The following is a 21616-nucleotide window of genomic DNA, read 5'->3' as shown; positions in this document are numbered from 1 at the left end:
CCCTTAAATAAAAACATCTTAACTGCAGAAGTGAAACAAAAAGCACAGACCAAGGAATGAAAATGGGCAGAGAAGACAAAAGAGACTTCCTTCCCTGGCCTCTTTCCCCAGCCTCTGACATTTCACAAACCAGAATGTTGTTTCCAGTAATATACTCACTTGAACAATTATATAATAACATTTCTGAAATTTTCAGAAGCAAAGAACAATATACATTTAACAAAAACCACCATAAAATTCCAAGGTCTTCTTTGATGACTCTGATTTAGGGAGTTCACTGTGTTTGAAATCATACTCATCCTAACATGTAGTTAATCCATCCCCAGGTCATCCACACATAAGGAAATCAATGATCCTTCATCTTCATTCCAGAAAGAAAAGGGCTATACAGTTGATCACTGCCCTCCATACCCCTAATCTGTTCTCACCTTGCTCCTGGCATGTGGTGGCTGCCCAGCTAGGGCAACTTCCCAGTCCCTCTGCTGGAAGCATGATCCGGGTTATGTTTTCACCAAAGGAATGTGGGCAGAATGATGAGCAATACCACCTGCCCACCCAAACGGGCATAGCAGCCCTGCACTCCTGCTCCCCCATACTCATCATTTGGCTACAGCCACGCAGACAAGGAAGGTGCTCCAACAGCAACAATACAGGGAAGATTTGGGTTTCTGCACAACTATAAAGAGCAGAGCCATTCAAACCAGATGCTTCCCGTTACAAATGTCATGCACGGCAGACAGTCTCCTCACACCACTGTCTCTTGGGGCAAATGCAACAAGAGCTGTCTTCATCCTACTGAGATAGTGCACCTTAGGTACCCACAGCCCTCAACACAAGGGACAGTCACCCTAAGATCAACATGTCTGCCGCCAATGGTCTCAAACACAAAATCTTCTACAAAGTTCACCTGCTTATTACCACAACTAATTAAGGATACCTTTTCCAAGGAGTTTTGAAATCAGATTGGATCTTAATTGTTGAAAGCAGTAGTCTAAAAAATATGACAGAAAACATACCAAATGTGCCATAAAATCCTCTAGGTCCACAAGTTCCCACACCATACTTCTTTAGAGATGCCAAAGCTGCTGCCTTTGTGGAAAAAAAATATATATATTATAATAATTTATCCTTAAGAATTCAAATATGAAATTTTCTTTTTTTTTTACCCACATAGCTCACATAGCTCTCCAGTTGCCTGGTTTTTCCTCCTTTATAAGAACTAAGACAATTCTGACAGGATATAAAGAAAGGAGGGATGGAAAGATTAAGGCATATGACTAAGAACATGGAAAAGTTATATCAGCTTGACCATTAAAACCTGGTTGTTAGTCACTCAGTCGTGTCTGACTCTTTGCGACCCCATGGACTGTAGCCTACCAGGCTCCTCAGTCCACAGGATTTTCCAGGCAAGCGTACCACAGTGGGTTGCCATTTCCTTCTCCAGGGGATCTTCCCAACCCAGGGATTGAACCCAGGTCTCCTGCATTGTAGGCAGATGCTTTACTGTCTGAAAACCTGGTTAACTCAATGCATTTGCACTTTTGGCATTCTGGGCATAAGTTTTACCTCAAAGTTCATGGACATGAACTTGTACAAACTTCGGGAGATGGTGAGGGGCAGGGAGGCCTGGCGTGCTACAGTCCAAAGGGTTGCATAGAGTCAGACATAACTGGGCGACTGAACAACTTTCCTCAAAAAATGTTTACTGGCCCACAATCCCAAAAGGAGATGAAGTAGTTTCCTGGACACACCTCCAGCTATTACCAGGTTTGGTTCATATAGTTCTCTGGCTGTCACCTAACACTAAACCCCATTAGGACACTCCTGCCTTCCCTTGTTGAAAACTAGGTTACAGCTCTGTCAAGAAAGAATAATGATAAACATTTACATAGCCCTTTCAGATAATCTGCATTTGTCTCTTATTTTATGCCCAGTTGCTTAAGCCAGTCATGTTATCTGTCCACTTCAGCATATATGCTACCTACCTTGAGCCTAGGGTTATCCAACAATCCAAGAAAATTGAATGAAGCAAAGTTTATACATTCTTTTCCATTCACCACAATGTTATGGCTTGGAGGGCTGGGGAAAGAGACAAGAGTGGTATACTTCAGTCATTTGTGTTGCAGGACACACATTATTATACTGTCTCAGAGAGCAAAGGGGAGAGGACACACAAGTGTTGTCATTCTACTCTGTCTGCGTACTCCTATTTGCATACTCCTATCTCTCTTTTTATTCTTAAAAAGTAAAATCAGAAAATGGTATATTAAAAATCAGATACTTGGTTATTAATTCTACTCTTAATAGGCCCCTCTATATTACTTAAATTAAAATAAGGTGAGCTAGAATTTCAAGATTTTGGATAGATGAATGGCAAACCTTTGCTTGGTTTTGAAACTCACTTAAGTTGCTAAATAAAGTACCTCAGGAAAATATAGAAACATTAAGATCAAAGGCATGAAGAGGCAGAGCGAGTCACAATCTTACAGACAAGAGTTTAAAAGTATGTGTTATCTACAGGAAGCCACCACAAGAATAAGTGAACTTTGGCCCCCGTTTCTAAAGTTAATGCTGAAATGCTATTTCAAATGAATTCCCACCCCTCCACAAAGGGGTAAAATAAGAGTGCCTGGTTGCACAGAGCATGAATCTGAGTTCAGCTGAACAGGAGATGGGCTCTTACTCAGACAACCTGTTGTCCTCTGCTGAAAAGTACTCGAGCTACAAGTCGTGCTTTAAAAATGTGGGCCAAACTATGGGACATGAGCTGTTAAAGGGTGTGATTAATGGATCACAGCCAGCCTACTTCACCTAAAGAAAATACTAAGAATAAAGAATAGAATGGAATAGAAATGTACCACACAGGGCCAGGGAAAGGACAGTGGCACGGAACTGATTGCGTTTCACAAACTCACTGCTCTGTCACTGGGCTGTTCTGTAAAATGTACTGCGGCCAGAAAAGATTAGGGAACACCACTATCACAAGTATATTCTAACAGAACTGGTTTTCTATGAGAGAAATAATGAAAAAATGCTGGGAAACCAGGGAAGGAAAGGAATGACTACTAGAAGTAAATTAACAAAAGCAGATGAACTCATACAAGACTCAGTGAAAAGAACAGCTGTAGAGCCAGTCAGGCAGACTCTGTCTGCATTGTGGCTACTGACGGCTTCAGAAACTCAGGGGTGTTACCTGGCCTCCATGAGCCTGTTTCTTCATCTATAAAGTGGGGTGAGAAGCTATGGCTCAACTTGTCATTACAAACAGTGCTCATAACTATCTTCTTCTTTCTTCTCTATGGCTTCAAGGGCTTTTTCTCTTTCAAATCATCCACTATGATTCTAAATCCACTATGTCACTTGTTTTCCCAATTCCTAGGACTTCTTTAGTTTCACAGAACTGAAGTTTCATAAAATTTCCTGAGGTGGTGGAGCTGGCACCCACAAAAACATGAAAAACCAAAATATCCATGTAGACAAGGGCTGCACACAATAATCTCAAACATTCCAGAACGGAGGGCAGAATCAGTAACATGAAAGGACCCACTCACTGACCTTAAGAGAGCCTCCCAGAGAGGCAGGAGGCAGATGGGACTTAATGTGGAGACAGAGATACTGGCAGCAGTCATTTTTGGGAGACCATCATATATGGCAACACTGGTGCTGACAAGTGCCATTTTGGAATTCTCACTCTAGCTTATTAGCACTGAAACTGAGCTCTGTCTACCAGCCAGTCAGCACTAGTACTGGGAAATGCCAGGCCAAGGGACCAGATGGGCAGAAACACAGTTCCACCTATTAGCAGGCAGGCTGTCATAGGACCCCATGAGCTGCAGGAACCCCAAGACTAAACCTGCCCACCAACACTAGGTAAACACTAGCTCTGGGGCTCCTGGTCTTCAGTCCACTACTTCGTAACCTGGGCCCACCCACCAGTAGGTTGGCACCAGGACTGGGACTCCACTAGCCATGTAGCCAGCTGTGCAGGATGTGAACATGCCCATCAGGGGCCAACAACTTCTGCACAACTTCTGCGGTAACCAACTAGACCAAGGACCAGCCACGGCTACCAAGTAAGTATCCATAGGAGTCAGTCCACTGAAACAGACTCACACACAGGGCATACTCAGAAGCTGTAGCTCTGGTGACCAGATGGAAGTATGCTGTTGCAAGTTTAAAGCAATACAAGACTGACTATCTCAAGAAACAAAAAATCCCTCAAATAAACGACAACCTTACACTTAAAGGAGCCAGAAAAAGAACAAGCAAACTCTGAAGTTAGTAGAAGGAATAAAATGTCACACACACAAAAATCGCAGAAATTTCACACAAAAAGGACATTACAGACCAGTATCACTGATGAACATAGATGCAAAAATCCTAAACAAAATATCAGCAAGCTGAATTAAACAGTACATTAAAAGGATCATACACCATGATCAAGTGAAATGTATCCCAAGGATGCAAGGATGATTCAATATCCAAAAATCTATCAACATGTATCCAAAATCTATCATATTAACAAACTAAAGAATAAAAATCATGACCATCTCAACAAGGAGACAAAGTTTTGACAAAATTTAACATCCATTTATGATAAAAACTCTCAACAAAGTGAGTACAGAGGGAACATACCTCAACATAATAAAGTTCACACAAAGCAAGCCCACAGCTAATATACTCAACTGTGAAAAACTGAAAGCATTTCCTCTAAGATTAGGAACAAGACAAGGATGAGCAAGGGATCTAAATAGATATTTTTCCAAAGAAAACATACAGATGGCTAATAGGCACAAAGATACTCAACATCACTAATCATCAGGAAAATAAACAATGATGAAATACCACCTCACACCTGTCAGAATAATTATCATCAAAAAGACAACAAATGTTGGCAAGGATGTGAAGAAATAGGAATGCACTATTTGTGGGAATGTAAATTGGTGCAGCCACTATGGAAGACAGCATGGAATCACTTCAAAAATTAAAAATGGAGCTATCATACAATATACCAATTCTAACCCTGTGTATTTATCTAAAGAAAACAAAAACACTCATTAGCAAATATTTTCCACACTCATGTTTATCTCAGCATTATTTACAATAGCTCAGATTCGAAAGCCATCTGAGTGCCCATCAGTCTGGATAAAGAAGATGTAATATATGTGTATGTACGCATGTGTGTGTGTGTGTGTGTGTGCACACACACACACAGGAGTATTACTTAGCCAAAAAAAGAGAACAAAATCTTGTCACTTGTGAGAACATGAATAGATCTACAGGGTATTATGATGCTGAGTGGAGTAAGTCAGAGAAAGACAAATATGTATGATTTCACTTACATGTGGAATCTGAAAAACAAAACAAATAAACAAAACAGAAGCAGTCACAGAGAAGCAGAGTCACAGCCAGAGGGAAGGGAGGGTGGAGGAATGAGAAAAAATGAGTGAGGAAGGTACAAAGGTACAAATTTTCAATTATAAAATAAATGAGTCATGGATATGAAATGTACAGTGGGGGAATATAGTTAATGATTATTGTAGTATCCTTGTATGGTGATAAATGGTAATTCGATTCATCATTGTGATCATTCTGAGATGTATAAAAAAAAAATCACCATGTTGTATACCAGGAACTAACATAGTGTTTTAAGTCAATCATACTTCAAAAAGAAACAAACTAATAGGAAAAGAGATCAGATTTGTGGTTACCAGAAGCAGGTTAGGGAGAGGGGGTATTGGATTAAGGTGATCAAAAGGTACAAACTCCCAGGTATAAGGTAATTAAGTACTGGGGATGTAACGAGCTCCCTGGTGGCTCAGATCATAAAGGATCTGCCTGTAACGCACGTACAACATGACAAATAATGTTAACACTGATGTTAAATTATATATGAATATTGGTGAGACTAAAACTTGTTTTCCTCAGAAGGAAAAAAAAAATTGCTATTTAATTTTGAATCTGTATGAGATGATGTATGTTCACTAAACTTAATGTGGTAATCAATTCATGATCTATGTAAGTCAAATCATTATGCTGTACACCTAAACCTTATATAGTGCTATATGTCAAGTATATCTTAATAAAACCAAAAAAAAATTATTTTCTAATTTTTAAAAGATACTTTATTGGTAACAAATGACAACCATCATCTGACAACACAGTTCAGTTCAGTTCAGTTCAGTCACTCAGCCGTGTCCAACTCCTTGCGACCCCATGAATTGCAGCACACCAGGCCTCCCTGTCCATCACCAACTCCTGGAGTCCATTCAAACCCACGTCCATCGAGTCAGTGATGCCATCCAGCCATCTCATCCTCTGTTGTCCCCTTCTCCTCCTGCCCCCAATCCCTCCCAGCATCAGAGTCTTTTCCAATGAGTCAACTCTTCACATGAAGTGGCCAAAGTACTGGAGTTTCAGCTTTAGCATCATTCCTTCCAAAGAACACCCATTGCCACAAACTTATAATCTGTAAAAAATGCAGTATCTATGGGAGTGCAATGGAATTCCCAGGTGGTAGAGTGGTAAAGAATCCGCCTGCCAATGCAGGAGACACATGAGATGTAGGTTTGATCCCTGGGTTGGGAAGATCCCCTGGAGTAGGAAACAGCAACCTGCTCCAATATTCTTCCCTGGAAAATTCCATGGACAGAGGAGCCTGGTAGGCTACAGTCCATGGGGTCACAAAGAGTTGGACATGACTGACCACGTACACACACACACACACACACACACACACACACACACACACACACAGAGGAGGACAACAAAGCAAAGCGCAATAAAATGAGATATGCCTATATATAAATACCTGCAAACAGCAGCAGCTGCACCCACTACTAAGTTATACATATTTTGTTCTAAATGGGAAAAAATATAATTGAATAACCATATACAAAGGTGAATTCCAGGCATTTTAAAAGCCTAAAGAGTACTCTGAAAAAGATAACAGAAGAAAAATTAGGAAGTCTTTGTGACCTTGGAAGAGGAAATGATTTCTAGAGCAAGTCTCCAAACACAAACCATGAGGCTAAAATGGATGGATATGACCAAGTCAAACTAAGAATTTTGGTTCAATGAAGATACCACAGACAAAACTAAGAGATGGGTGATAGAAATTTGTTGTATTTCATGAATCCAAGATGGCATTTTTATTGTATTTTATCTACCACTATCATTTTCAACTGTATTTTATCTACCACTAAGGAAGAAAGACATGGCCAATTAAAATGTAATGACAGTTTTCTTATTATATGTGTTTCAGGTTATATTTAATGAAAAGGCATTCCTGACACAGATTTCTGTCATTCTACTTTCGCACCTATGTATGGAAAAATATAAACAAGATGAATCAGTTAAGACATTCCTAACTTTTAGTCAGCAGTTCTGACTGACTGCTCCCTGCTACATCATGGATTTCACAGGTATTCACACTCTGTGCTAACGGGAGTATCCTGGTAGTGCTTAGGAGGATGCTCCACTATCATCTCTGAGATTACCTGACAAGTCAGTATCACCCATTCCTAAATTTCGTGCTGGAACTTTCCTATTGGACTAAACTTCTAATTTAATCTTTCCTCAGTTGAATCACGTGTTTCTAGAAAGTTAAGCTCTTATTATCCAAGTGCAGCAGGAATTTGACAAAGGAATGCTCAAAGCAGTAGTCCCAACAGCCTCTGTTCATCCGTCTGGAGGAATGTGAGCATTTCTCCTTGCATCAGCTGTCTTATACAACTTATGGCCACGTAACTTAACTGAGGTGTTGGCAGTGAGTATAGCCATGATCAAGTTCATCAGTGCTAAGAAATGATACCACCCCAACTGCCCCCAGGTAAGAATGACTCTCAGCAGCTATAAGATTCATATCCATTTTAGAGATATTAAAATAGAAAGAAAAAAAAGTTTCTTAGAATCATTGTAATAAATCACTACACAGTAACTAACCAAGAATTAAAATCTACACAACATTGGGGATTCCTGATAATTGAAAGGTAGGCTGGGAATTAGGTAGAAAAAGAAGTAGAAGATACTAGTAGGCATTCACAGAAGGGAAAAGCCCCAACAGCTAATAAGTAGATAAAAATATACTTAATGGCTCAAATAATTAGAGAAATGCAAAATAAAACAATGTTGTCCAGGAATTAGATACCAAAGCAACAGTTAGAACTGGACATGGAACAACAGACTGGTTCCAAATAAGAAAAGGAGTACGTCAAGGCTGTATACTGTCACCCTGCTTATTTAACTTCTATGCAGAGTACATCATGAGAAACGCCGGGCTGGAAGAAGTACAAGCTGGAATCAAGGTTGCCGGGAGAAATATCAATCACCTCAGATATGCAGATGACATCACCCTTATGGCAGAAAGTGAAGAGGAACTAAAAAGCCTCTTGATGAAAGTGAAAGAGGACAGTGAAAAAGTTGGCTTAAAGCTCAACATATAGAAAACTAAGATCATGGCATCTGGTCCCATCACGTCATGGGAAATAGATGGGGAAACAGTGGAAATAGTGTCAAATTTTATTTTGGGGGGCTCCAAAATCACTGCAGATGGTGACTGCAGCCATGAAATTAAAAGACGCTTATTCCTTGGACGGAAAGTTATGACCAACCTAGATAGCATATTAAAAAGCAGAGACATTACTTTGCCAACAAAGGTTCGTCTAGTCAAGGTTATGGTTTTTCCAGTGGTCATGTATGGATGCAAGAGTTGAACTGTGAAGAAAGCTGAGCGCCAAAGAATTGATGCTTTTGAACTGTGGTGTTGGAGAAGACTCTTGAGAGTCCCTTGGACTGCAAGGAGATCCAACCAGTCCATTCTGAAGGGGATCAGTCTTGGGTGTTCTTTGGAAGGAATTATGCTAAAGCTGAAACTCCAATACTTTGGCCACCTCATGCAAAGAGCTGACTCACTGGAAAAGCCTCTAATGATGGGAGGGATTGGAGGCAGAAGGAGAAGGGGACGACAGAGGATGAGATGGCTGGATGGCATCACTGACTCGATGGACGTGGGTTTGAATGAACTCCAGGAGCTGGTGATGGACAGGGAGGCCTGGCGTGCTGCAATTCATGGGATCGCAAAGAGTTGGACATGACTGAGTGACTGAACTGATAGGCCTGTCTCATTTCCCTCTGGGACTTTCCTACATCATGATTCTCCTGCTGGGCCCACACCCCTAGAGTGACTCAAACAGGTCAACAGGATATCAATCAGGTTTAATAACCATGCTGTTTGCGGCAATGGGGAGTAGAGGCAGCTGAGGTATATATCACAAGGCAAATAGCTAAGTAACACATGGTGGCCATATACTACAGAATCATATGTAGCAGTCAGAAGAAATGGTGAGAAGTACACTTAGCAATTCCACTCTCTGTGCTGCCTCATATTTCTTTATACCACTTAACACCAGCTAACACTATATTTACTTTAATTTTGGTCTGCCTGGCCTAAGAGAACTAAGATTTTGATTTACTGTACATGCTCAGCATATTCCTTGAACACAGCAGGAACCCAAACATTTGTCGAAAAATTGTGTTGAGTAAAAAACTTATTTAAAAAAAATCAGAATGGAATCTAGAGCACAAAATTAAAAACACACATTCATAAAACATTAAGATTAGTTTCAAGAATCTATACATGCTAAAAATAATAAAATACATGTTTTTAATGACATAAAATAATAAAAGAAGTAAAATACAAGCATTACAGTGAGATACATTACTGGCGGAGAACAGATGCAGGTGCTAGGGATAAAGGAAACAAAGAAAAAAGCAAATGAGAATGCTGTCTACATGAGTGCTGATGAGAACAGTGCTGAAGAGAAGGTCAATATCTGTGTCTGCAAGAAAGGCCCAAGATGAAGAAAATAAAACAGAGACTGAACTAAACCAGAGGACAAACCTTAAGCAAATTTGAGTGAGAAAGGAGACACAAATGACTGCAATGCAGACACAAACCCCACAGATGTGTTGTTCTACACATCTGTATATAAAGTTGTATGTGTATATATATATACATATAGAGAGAGCATATATATTATTTTACATATGAGGAGGACTTCCCTATAGCTCAGATGATAAACAATCTGCCTGCAATGCAGGAGACCTGGATTTGATCCCTGGGTCAGGAAGATTCCCTGGAGAAGGAAATGGCAATCCACTCCAGCATTCTTGCCTGGAGAATCCCATGGACAGAGGAGCCTGGCAAGCTACAGTCCATAGGATAACAAAGAGTTGGACACAGCTAACTGACTAACACACACACACATATATATTTTATATATTATATACATATTTTTTTACATATAACTGTTTGAGAAATTCTATGAACTACTTCATGCAAAAGCATTTGAAAACACAAGAAGAAATGAACAATTACTAAATGACAGTAACCAAAACTTACTCATAAAGGAAACAGGAACGGCTTTACAAACTCACTGAAGACATTAAATTCATGATTAAAAATCTATGCTCAACAGAACAAACAACAAATACATATTATTGCCAAGAAAATTACAAAACTACTAAATTTCTGATACCAAACCTGGGCCAGCATAGTAAGGGAAAAGAAAAGACTAAAGTCGTTTTCTAATACTGATACTAAAAGTACCAAATATTAGCAAAAAAAAAAAAAGAACAACCCAACAATTAATAAAAATTAACCAAATAGTCATGCTTAAATAGGGTTTATCACTAAGTTGTAAGAGTTTTCTAATGTATTATTATTTTGGATACTAGCCCCTTAACAAATATATGGCTTGAAAATATTTTCTCCCATTTTGCAGGGTTTTGTATTATTTCTCTGACAGTGGACTCTGAAGCACAGATGTTTTTAATTTTAATGAATTGCAGTTTATCTGTTTTTCCTTTGGCTGCTTGTGCTTTGTGTGTCATATCTAAAAATCTTTGCCCAACCCAAGATTACAAAGAATTACTCTTTTGTTTTCTTTCTTCTACCAAGCATTTATAATTTTTGCTCTTAAATTCAGGCTTGTGATTAATTTTGAGCTAATTTTTACACATGTTGTGAGTTTGAGGTCTGTCATCATTCTTTTACATATTTCTATCCAGTTGTGCCATCACCATTCGTTAAAACAGGCGAGTCTTTCCCTACTGAATTGTCTTGGCACTTTGTTGAAAATCAGTGGACCATAATTTAAGGTTGTCTACCCATTTTTAAGAATAAGACACTGAAATGCTAACCGGAAAGAAAAAAAGTGAAAGTGCTAGTTAGTTGCTCAGTCATGACCGACTCCTTGCAATCCCATGACTGTAGACTGCCAGGCACCTCAGTCCATTGAATTCTCCAGGCAAGAACACTGGAGTGGGTAGCCATTCTCCAAGGGCTCTTCCTGACCCAGGGATTGAACCCAAGTCTCTCTCATTACAGGCAGATTCTTTACCATATGAGCCACAAGGAAACTAATTGGAAGCACTATGTAAATAGGCCTGGCTTCTTGATTCACAGTGGGCTTCACTCTGTAATAATCAGACATGAGTTCATCTGTGGAAACCCTAAGCTCAAAATTTTCTGTTTTTATTCTCTTGACTTCAAGTTTCACCAAAGAGAATTCCTTTGGTATATATGAGGTATAAATCTGGTTGCCAGCTTTCTCTAAGAGCTGAGATGGAGGAAATGGAATCAGCATCCCTACTATTCATTATAAACATTTTACTTACATTCTGTTTTCAGAAGGGCACCCGTTCCCTAACACATCCTTCGGACTTTTCATTTATATTTAGCCTTTCCAGAGGGTAAATCTCCATCTTTCTGCAAGACTACCAAGTCAGAATCTGAGTGACGATGAGTGGCATGGTTGCTTGCAATTTTCTCAAGAAATTTTATGTCTGTGCTTAATTAATGTAAAAAATCAATCAGTACAATTTAAAACAGTTATGGATTAGCAGAGAAGAGTCACAGTCATCTCAACAGATTCAATAAAATTTAATACTCTGATTTTAAAACTAACAAAAAGTTCCCTTAGCAAATTAGGATAAGAAAGGAAGGCCTGTAACACCATACAGGTTATCCCTTAAAAGCTGTCAAGAACAGGACACAGAAGTCTTTCTTACCACTCCTATTCAACACTGCATAGAAAGTATCCTAGCCAGTGCGATAACACAGAAACAAGAAGAAAATGATGCTCTTAATGACAGAAATGAAAACTCTCTGGTATCTGGAGATAAAGCTATTAAAAGATATGCAACGTCAATCTCCTGGCTGTGATACTGTACTATAGTTAAGCAAGATGTTACCACTGGGGGACATGATGAAGGGTATATGGAATCTATCTGTATTATTTCTTATGACTTCATGTGAATCTATCACGTTTCAAAAAAAAAGTAAGAAAAGTTAAGCAAAATCTTTATGAAAAACGTTATCCAACTTTTCTCAGAAACATGAAAGACCTAAATATACAAGTTATACATAAGGTATATGGTGATGAGATTCAGCATTAGCAGTATGCCAGTTCTCTCCAAATTAATCCACAAATTCAATGCATTACTAGTCAAAAGTTCAAATTCATTTTCTGGTCAAATCTGATCAGTTAAACCTAAACTATTAGTGAAGAGTCAAAAAACAGCCTAGACAATTCTGAAGAAGGTTAAGGATCCATGCTAGCCAAGACCTATTATTAACCTAGTGGTATAAATGAAGTTCTGGCATAAGAAAAACAAATAACACTGTGGACGGAGATTTGTAACACTGTACAGGAGGCTGCAGATGGTGACTGCAGCCATGAAATTAAAAGATGCTTACTCCTTGGAAGGAAAATTGTGACCAACCTAGATAGCATATTCAAAAGCAGAGACATTACTTTGCCAACAAAGGTCTGTCTAGTCAAGGCTATGGTTTTTCCAGTGGTCATGTATGGATGTGAGAGTTGGACTGTGAAGAAAGCTGAATGCCGAAGAATTGATGCTTTTGAACTGCGGTGTTGGAGAAGACTCTTGAGAGTCCCTTGGACTGCAAGGAGATCCTACCTGTCCATTCTAAAGGAGATCAACCCTGGGTGTTCTTTGGAAGAAATGATGCTAAAGCTGAAACTCCAGTACTTTGGCCACTTCATGTAAAGAGTTGACTCCCTGGAAAAGACTGATGCTGGGAGGGATTGGGGACAGGAGGAGAAGGGGACGACAGAGGATGAGATGGCTGGATGGCATCACCAACTCAATGGACATGAGTTTGGGTGAACTCCAGGAGTTGGTGATGGACAGGGAGGCCTGGCGTGCTGCAATTCATGGGGTCACAAAGAGTCAGACACAACTGAGCAACTGAACTGCACTGAACTGAACTGAACAGGAGTGAGTGAGTGAGTGAAGCTGCTCAGTCATGTCCGACACTTTGCAACCCCATGGACTGTAGCCTATCAGGTTCCTCCGTCCATGGGATTTTCCAGGCAAGAGTGCTGGAGTGGATTGCCATTTCCTCCTCCAGGGGATCTTTCCGACCCAGGAATCGAACCTGGGTCTCCCACATTGCAGGTAGATGCTTTACTGTCTGCAGAAAAAGAAATGCAAGATGGCAAAGTGGTTGTCTGAGGAGGCTTCACAAATAGCTAATGAAAGATTAGCAAAAGGCAAGGGAGAAAGGAAAAGACATGCCCAACTGAATACAGAGTTCCAGAAAACAGCAGGGAGAGATAAGGGCTTCTTATATGAACAACACAAAGCCAACAGAGGAAAACAGTAGAATGGGAAAGACCAGAGATCTCTTCAAGGAAACCGAAGATAATAAGGAAACATTTCATTTCCTTTTCAGGAAAAAGGACAGAAACACTAAGGACCTAACCTTAGCATAAGAGATTAAGAAGAGGTAGCAAGAATATACAACAGAACTACACAAAAAGGTCTTGACCGAGATAACCACAATGGTGTGATCACTCACCTAGAACTAGACATCCTGGAGTGTAAAGTCAAGAGGGCCTTAGGAAGCACTGCTACAAAGTTAGTGGAAGTGATGGAATTCCAGCTGAACTATTTCAAATCCTAAAAGATCATGCTGTTAAAGTGTTGCACTCATATGTCAGCAAATTTGGAAAACTCAGCAGTGGCCACAAGATGGGAAAAGGTCTGTTTTCATTCCAATCCCCAAAAAGGGCAATACCAAAGAATGTTCAAACTACCCTACCACTGAGTTCATTTCACATGCCAGCATAGTTACACTCAAAATCCTTTAGCCAGGCTTCAGCAGTACATGAACCTAGATACATAAGCTGGATTTAGAAAAGGCAAAGGAAGCAGAGATCACATTACCATTATCTGTTGGATCACAGAGAAAGCAAGAGAGTTCTAGGAAAAAAAAATCTACTTCTGCTTTATTGACTATGCTAAAGCCTTTGACTGTGTAGATCACAACAGACTGTGGAAAATTCTTAAACAGACCAGACCACTGCACCTGTCTCCTGAGAAACCTGTATGAAGGTCAAGAAGCAACAATTAGAACCAGACATGGAATAATGGATTGGTTCAAAACTGGGAGAGGAGTACAAGACTATATTGTCACCCTGCCTATTTAACTTATATGTGGAATAATTATGCAAAATGCCAGGCTGGAAATCAAGATTGCTGGGAGAAATACCAACAACTTCAAATATGCAGATGATATCACTCTAATGGCAGAAAGTAAAGAGCAACTAAAGAGACTCTTGATGAGGGTGAAAGAGGAGAACGAAAAAGCCGGCTTGAAACTCAACATTCAAAAACTAAGATCATGGAATCTGGTCCCACCACTTCATGGCAAACAAAAGAGTAAAAAGTGGAAGCACTGACAAATTTTGTTTTCCTGGGCTGCGGACAGTGTCTGCAGCTATGAAGTTAAAAGATGCTTGCTCACTGAAAGAAAATCTATGAGAAACTTAGTATATAAAAAGCAGAGACATCACTTTGCCAACAAAGGTCCATATAGTCAAAGCTATGGTTTTTCCAGTAGTTGTGTATGGATCTGGAGTTGGACCATAAAGAAAGCTGAGCTTCCCAGCATTGATGCTTTTGAATTGTGGTGCTGGGTAAGACTCTTAAGAGTCTCTTGGACTGCAAGGAGATCAAAGCAGTCAATCCTAAAGGATTCAGTCAACCCTGAATATTCATTGGAAGGACTTATGTTGAAGCTAAAGCTCCAATACTTTGCCACCTGATTCGAAAAGCCAACTCACTGGAAAAGATCCTGATGCTCGGAGAGACTGAAGGTAAAAGGAGAAGGGGGCAGCAGAGGATGAGGTGGTTAGACAGCATCACTGACTCAACGGACATGAATTTAAGCAAACTTAGGGAGACAGTGAAGTACAGGGAAACCTGGTGTTCTGTAGTCCATGGGGTTGCAAAGAGTTGGATATGACTTAGCGACTGAACAACATAAACGAGGTTCTGGCACAGGGAGAATAAATACACCAAAAGAACAGAAATAAAGCCAGAAAGAGATCTTATATAAGGGAACTTAACAGATCGAGGCTTCCCTGGTAGCTCAGATGGTAACGAATCTACTTGCAATGCAGGAGACCCAGGTTCAATCCCTGGGTCAGAAAGATCCCCTGGAGAAGGATATGACAAAGGAGGTGGACAAGAATGAGTGATGAACATGACATATGAAAGTAAGGAAATTTCCAATCAGTAGGTAAAAAATGGATTATTCAACCAATTATGTTGGGACAAGTGACTGTCATACAGAAAACAGGCAAATTAGACATCTGTGGTAGGAAGGATTTTATGATCATAACATTAATGATTGGTAAGTTTGATTTAAGAACAAGTAAAACTTTCGTAAGACCAAAGAAATTCACCAAAGTGAAGAATACAAGCCTCTCCCATGTCAGACCAGAAGTAGAAGGACAGTCTCAGGAGAATGTTGCTCAGTGGTGTCTGATTCTTTGCGACCTAATGGACTGTAGCCCTCCATGCTCCTCTGTCCACGGGATTTCCCAGGCAAGAATACTGGAGTAGGTTGCCATTTCCTTCTCCAGGGGATCTTCCTGAGCCAGAGACTGAACCCACATGTCCTGCATCAGCTGCACTGGCAGGCAGATTCTTTACCACTAAGCCACCTGGGAAGCTCTCTCAGGAGAACATGCTGCATCATATTTTTTAAACGAATACTGAAAACTTTCACGGCAACAGGCATATTGTTGTAAAAGTATAAATATAAGTAAAGGAACATCCACCAACTTCAAGATTGTAAATAGCAGTAAAACCACATATCTGGAGGGATGTATTAAAACCATGTATCTGGAGGGCTGACTATCATCTAGATGTAGGTTTTTGACTGCATGGAGGGTCAGCAGCCTTGCCATACTGTTCAAGGATCAACTATATTTCTAATGCTCTATTTCTTTTAAAAAACAGATTTGAAGTAAACAGCAAAATGTTAATACCTATTACTTCTTGATGGTGGAAACTATGTGTCTAGTATTTTCTCTATACTGAAATAGAAGAACTAAACATAAAAACAGATAAAACACTGGAAGCCAGGAGGGACTAGCGTAAGGGAGTTGAAGTTTCATAATTCATACTGTGAGAGTCAACAGGGACTGTCTATACTAATCAATCAAGAAACAATGGTGTAAGCATACCATTACTATCTAGTTATAAAGATTTACAACAGATATAAAATTGGAAACAAACCGGTGGGAAAAAGGAGGAATGCTGTTTTTCATTTCACTGTCTCACCATCTGACATATTATATGTCTGTATTACTTTGAAAAATAGATATGTTGTTTTAAAGAGACAAACTCTGAAACCCAAACTGGAGACTATTAAAGAGCATTTCCGATCTCCAAAAATTTCTGAACGTCTTATTTCAGTTAAAAAGGAAATACTATATAAACCAACATATACTTTGCTGAATTTACTTTCAGGAAACCAAACACCAGCCCTTGACTAGCAAAACCAATTTACCCTGAAACAATGTTGTAGTTGAGAGCAGGATGGTCTTTTGAGACAGGAGGAACAAGAGGCTCTGGTTGCCACTCTTCAATCAGTTCTTCCTTTTCCTACAAGAGAAAAGCAGTTAAAATACAGTGCAGTGCTACTTGCTGCTGCTGCTGCTGGGACAGCAACTCTAGCAGTATCTAAACTGTTTGTTGTAATGATGCCATTGTAATGAACACGCTGCTAGAAAGCGGCCCAGATGCTGTGGCTGGAAATGACACTAAATCACTACTGAGTTTTGTGCACTTAACCCCTCACCTCTTTTCTCAACTCAGACTAAAGGCTCTTTTCCCATGAAACTTCCTGGGTGATGGAAAATTTTTTTAAATTTTATTTCTGTTCAGAATTTTTCACTGTAGGAAGTTTAACTGCTACTGATGATAAAACAAAAAGTCTACAACACAAAGATAAGAAGCACGACTGCAGGTTAAGTGACCTCAGCCTCTTGCAAAATATTACAGACAGCCATACCTTAGGTTCCTATAGGCATGATAGTCATAGGAAGGGATCAACTAGACTACAAAGCACTGTTTCTATAAGCCACTGGCAAGGATTCAGAAGCAACTGAAATACACCAAAAGACTCTCTAATAATAATTATTATAATAGGATTTAGTTGTTTGGAAATTTCTCACAGAAAGCCACTTTATTCCTTTTACCTGTTATTTCTTGCATTACAGGTATTTTGACTATTTTGAGTTTCTTATCTTTTCTTGAACTAGAAAAGGAAGTGTAATTTTGAAAATGTACTCTGGATGTACACGATGAGATGAGGCACACCTGATGAACATGACAGAAACAGCAATTCTAGCCTTAGAGAAGCCCACTCTTAATATTTCTATTTCCACACTCCTGTTAAATGCTTCTGTGTATGTTTCTCCTAACAGGCAACTCTAGGGCATGGCCAGGAGCATCTCACTTAAGGCTCAGGGACTCAAAAACGCTTAGCTGAATAAATCAATTACATGGAAGAACAGTAGCCTGATACATACACACAGTCCACTGGCTACCATGGAGACAGAATCAATTCAAGATTGCCTGGTATTCAAGAGACTCTGCACATCTGTAAAACTAAGTAGGGCATTTCTTCTTTGCTGCCATTAAGTTAAGCTTTAGAAACGCTCACACAGTTGTTTGTTTTTTTTTTTCCTTCCACAGCTTTTAGGGTAAGATGTCAGTGACTACTGAATTTTGCTCTAGGTAAGTTTTGCTTTTAGAGGGTTATTCTAAAATTATGTTTAGGCATTATTCTTTCAAAATGCATATTTGTGTAGACTGATATGCTTAAATATTAGGAATGATCAACCCCTTAAACAGCTGGGCTAGAAATCTGTTCCATGGCCACGTAATCATTCACATGGAGTTCCTAAATAGCAAGGGAAAAAAAAGAAGACAGGATTTCTAGGCTGGATAACTCAATTTTACTGTAATACCATCAAAAGAGTGTTCTATGGTACACTAATCCCACAAGGATTAGTGTGCCATAAGAAAAGGCAGGGGTGAGGATCTGTGGTCAAGTTTAGGGTATCTCTCCAGAGGTTCAAATAGCCACTGGTGTATAAAAAACCTTTTATATAAGAAATCATGCAATGAGACACCTCTTTAGTTTGCTTTACCCAGGTTTCCTAAACTTATTTGCCCTAAGAGTCACTTGCTGCATATCCCCTAGAGGGGATACTGTCTGACCATCTCATGATAAACATTAATGATCAAGACAGCAAGAGCCAGCCAGTGAAAACAAGGAAACACTTGCCACATTGCTGTAATTCCATTCCACTTGCACCTTCTCCTGTGAATGCTCCAGTAAGCAAAGAAAAGAGCAGTGCCCATCTTTGTGCTACACTTAACGCTGCCTTGTGAACTTCCAAACTGAAGTTCTAGGCACTTTTGTGGGAAAACATCTCTAACTGTACCTGTCTCTAAGTATTCTGGCATATTGCTATAGAAGCTGGACAGGGAAACAATCAAAGTCACAGAAACCGTGCTGCAGTCAAAACTGCTCTTCCCCTCTCATGCCTGGGGCACAGTTACTCAGTGTTCCTACGTGCACGAGAAGGTGGAGGATTCCACAAACCCCTTGGTCCTCCATACTAACAACAGCCCCCAGAGGGGCAGCACTGAAAGTCCTGTTGACCCTTCTTTTGAAAGTTTGCCCAACTTGGGCTTGAGCTGGGTCCTTTACCATACAGAACACATCAAAATTTGATTTGGGGTGGGAAGGTGGAGAGTGGTGGGATGGAGAGGATTCTCTCAGACTCTGAATCTCTTTTATGAAGACCACAGGGAAAACTTTCATTCAGACTTGAGAAACAGTGCTGCTTTTCCCAAGCAACTCATGTAACCTTACAGGTGGACACTGGCAATTCAGCAGTAGCCCATGTTTCCCTTCCAGCATCTAGTACGTTTCCAGACTGCTGTTTACTCCTAGCAAAATATAAAGGCCTGTAACATGGTACTCCTTTGTGTACTTACTTTATCCCTGGATTCTTTGTAATTTGTTTACCCTGACATTTCATTCTTGTTTTCCTTACATTCCAGAAAACATTTTAACACATATAGTTGAGCCACCACAAGTCCTTTTTGAAAGATGCAGCAACTATAATCATACACCAAATAATAAAATAGAAATTTAACTTCTCACCTTGAGTGTAAGATCAGATCGTTCTTGCAATTTGTAAGTTTTAGAGAAAAGAAGTCTGATTATCCAGAGTATTAAAATTCCTTCTAAAATAAGATGATAAGCAGGAGCCTAGGAGTGAGTCAAAAAACAAAAGTAAAACAAAAACAAGAAATAAACAAATATTTCCAAACCTGCACATATAATTTAATGTACCTGCATATACTACTACCCATGACTCTTACAAAACCTATTTATTACTTCTGAAGATTTATTTCCAAAACTCACTTTATGTCTGCTCATTCCATTTCCCATTTCTAACAGAAGGCATTTCTCCTAACATGAAAAAAATCTCTAAAACTGCAGCTTTAAACCATCTTTAGGAATAAAAAAAAATTTTTTTTTAATCTGACACAGAATTTCAATAATTAAACAATATTAACTATCAGATCCTTCAGGTAATTTGTATTTTTACTAGTAGGAAATGACTGTAACAAACATTTTGCAGCGTCACAAGCCTTCTATCACTTCACATACCATGGATGAACTGAAAACTGTTTGGAAACCAGTTTCCACAATTTTCAAAGAATTTTGCACATCTTACTACATTTTCTGTATCCCTGATAAGCCTCTTTAAATTCTGCTTGGAACATGGCAGAAAGACTTTATTAATGCTTAAAGAAATAGCATGTCTCTTTTCTACCATAGTTCCCCAAAAGTACGTAGTGTTTTTCGTGTCAACAGGCAAAAAGTTACCTTAATGAAATTATCCATGTCAGGTCTTGTTTTCAACTGCACATTTCCAGGATAAAGGCCAAGCTAGCTGACTTTTATGTTTTATACAACTAAACACACCAAGTACATGTAGAAGATTCCAGATATCAACTAAACCACCATCAGTCAGTTATGGAGTGCTGTATTCCAATAGGTTGTCATTGGAAAGTCATTTAAAAGAGGTATTTAGAAATGTAAATCGGAGAAGGCAATGGCAACCCACTCCAGGACTACTGCCTGGAAAATCCCATGGACGGAGGAGCCTGGTAGGCTGCAGTCCATGAGGTCACTAAGAGTTGGACACAACTGAGCGACTTCACTTTCACTTTTCACTTTCGTGCACTGGAGAAGAAATGGCAACCCACTCCAGTGTTCTTGCCTGGAGAATCCCAGGGAAGGGGGAGCCTGGTGGGCTGCCATCTATGGGGTCGCACAGAGTCGGACACAACTGAAGCGACTTAGCAGCAGTAGCAGCAGAAATGTAAATACAAACTACTGTAAAGCATTAGAAAGTGACGAGTCACAGTAGTTCAAGAAATTCTGAGGGGGTGACAGGGAAACTGAGGACAAATGCATAAACTTTCAGATCACTGCACAGGTACCTTTAAAACTGCATACATGTTATCTATGTATGGGTACACAACAAGACTCCTTAAATTCTATATCCAATTAGAAGCAAAACCAGAAATCTCTCTAAGATTATTTTTAAAATTTGCTGATCCCTCCTGAATATAGTTCATTTAAGAATAAGTGCTCTACTAAAAAAAAAAAAAAACCCTTTTGGTTTTATCAATAATTGGATTATAGCTGACAAACAAATATCCAAGTCACTAGTTAAACATTCCACCCCACAAAGACATCATCCTAAGAAAAGCTGAAATGTCTAGTGAATTAATACAAATTATAAATGCAAGTTCTTTTCTTCCCTAGGAAAGACATCCCGGAGGACTTCTCTCAAGGCTCACTCATGGTCAGTACTCAGGTATGAGAAGTTACATAATCGAAGGGCAGCCTTCAGAAAGGCAGCAACAATATACAGTAGAAGTTATTCATTTCTGAAACACAAATCTTAAATTTCAGTGGCTCTTCTTAAGTCACTGATAGCTCAGTTGGTAAAGAATCCACCTGCAATGCAGGAGACCCCAGGTGGATTTCTGGGTGGGGAAGACCTGCTAGAGAAGGGATAGGCTACCCACTCCGGTATTCTTGGGCTTCCCTTGTGACTCAGCAGGTAAAAGATTCCCACTGCAATGTGGGAGACCTCGGTTTGACTCCCGGGTTGGGAAGATCCCCTGGAGAAGG

At 39.6% G+C, this 21616-nt stretch overlaps 1 protein-coding gene across 1 annotated transcript in view; it reads right to left on the bottom strand.

Annotated features, from left to right (window-relative positions):
* Window positions 1–21616, bottom strand: part of SPTLC1 (serine palmitoyltransferase long chain base subunit 1) — a 65478-nt gene that overhangs the window by 42558 nt on the left and 1304 nt on the right. The window contains exons 2-5 of the mRNA XM_068974048.1: window positions 19565–19672; window positions 16892–16986; window positions 1986–2079; window positions 1017–1089 (exon numbers count right to left, since the gene is read on the bottom strand). Of these exons, the coding sequence (XP_068830149.1) occupies window positions 1017–1089; window positions 1986–2079; window positions 16892–16986; window positions 19565–19672 (370 nt within the window). The remainder of the gene's footprint in view (window positions 1–1016; window positions 1090–1985; window positions 2080–16891; window positions 16987–19564; window positions 19673–21616) is intronic.

This window comes from Capricornis sumatraensis, chromosome 6 (genome assembly GCF_032405125.1).
Source record: "Capricornis sumatraensis isolate serow.1 chromosome 6, serow.2, whole genome shotgun sequence".
Taxonomy (NCBI): domain Eukaryota; kingdom Metazoa; phylum Chordata; class Mammalia; order Artiodactyla; family Bovidae; genus Capricornis; species Capricornis sumatraensis.
This window is presented reverse-complemented; position numbering and strand designations above follow the sequence as displayed.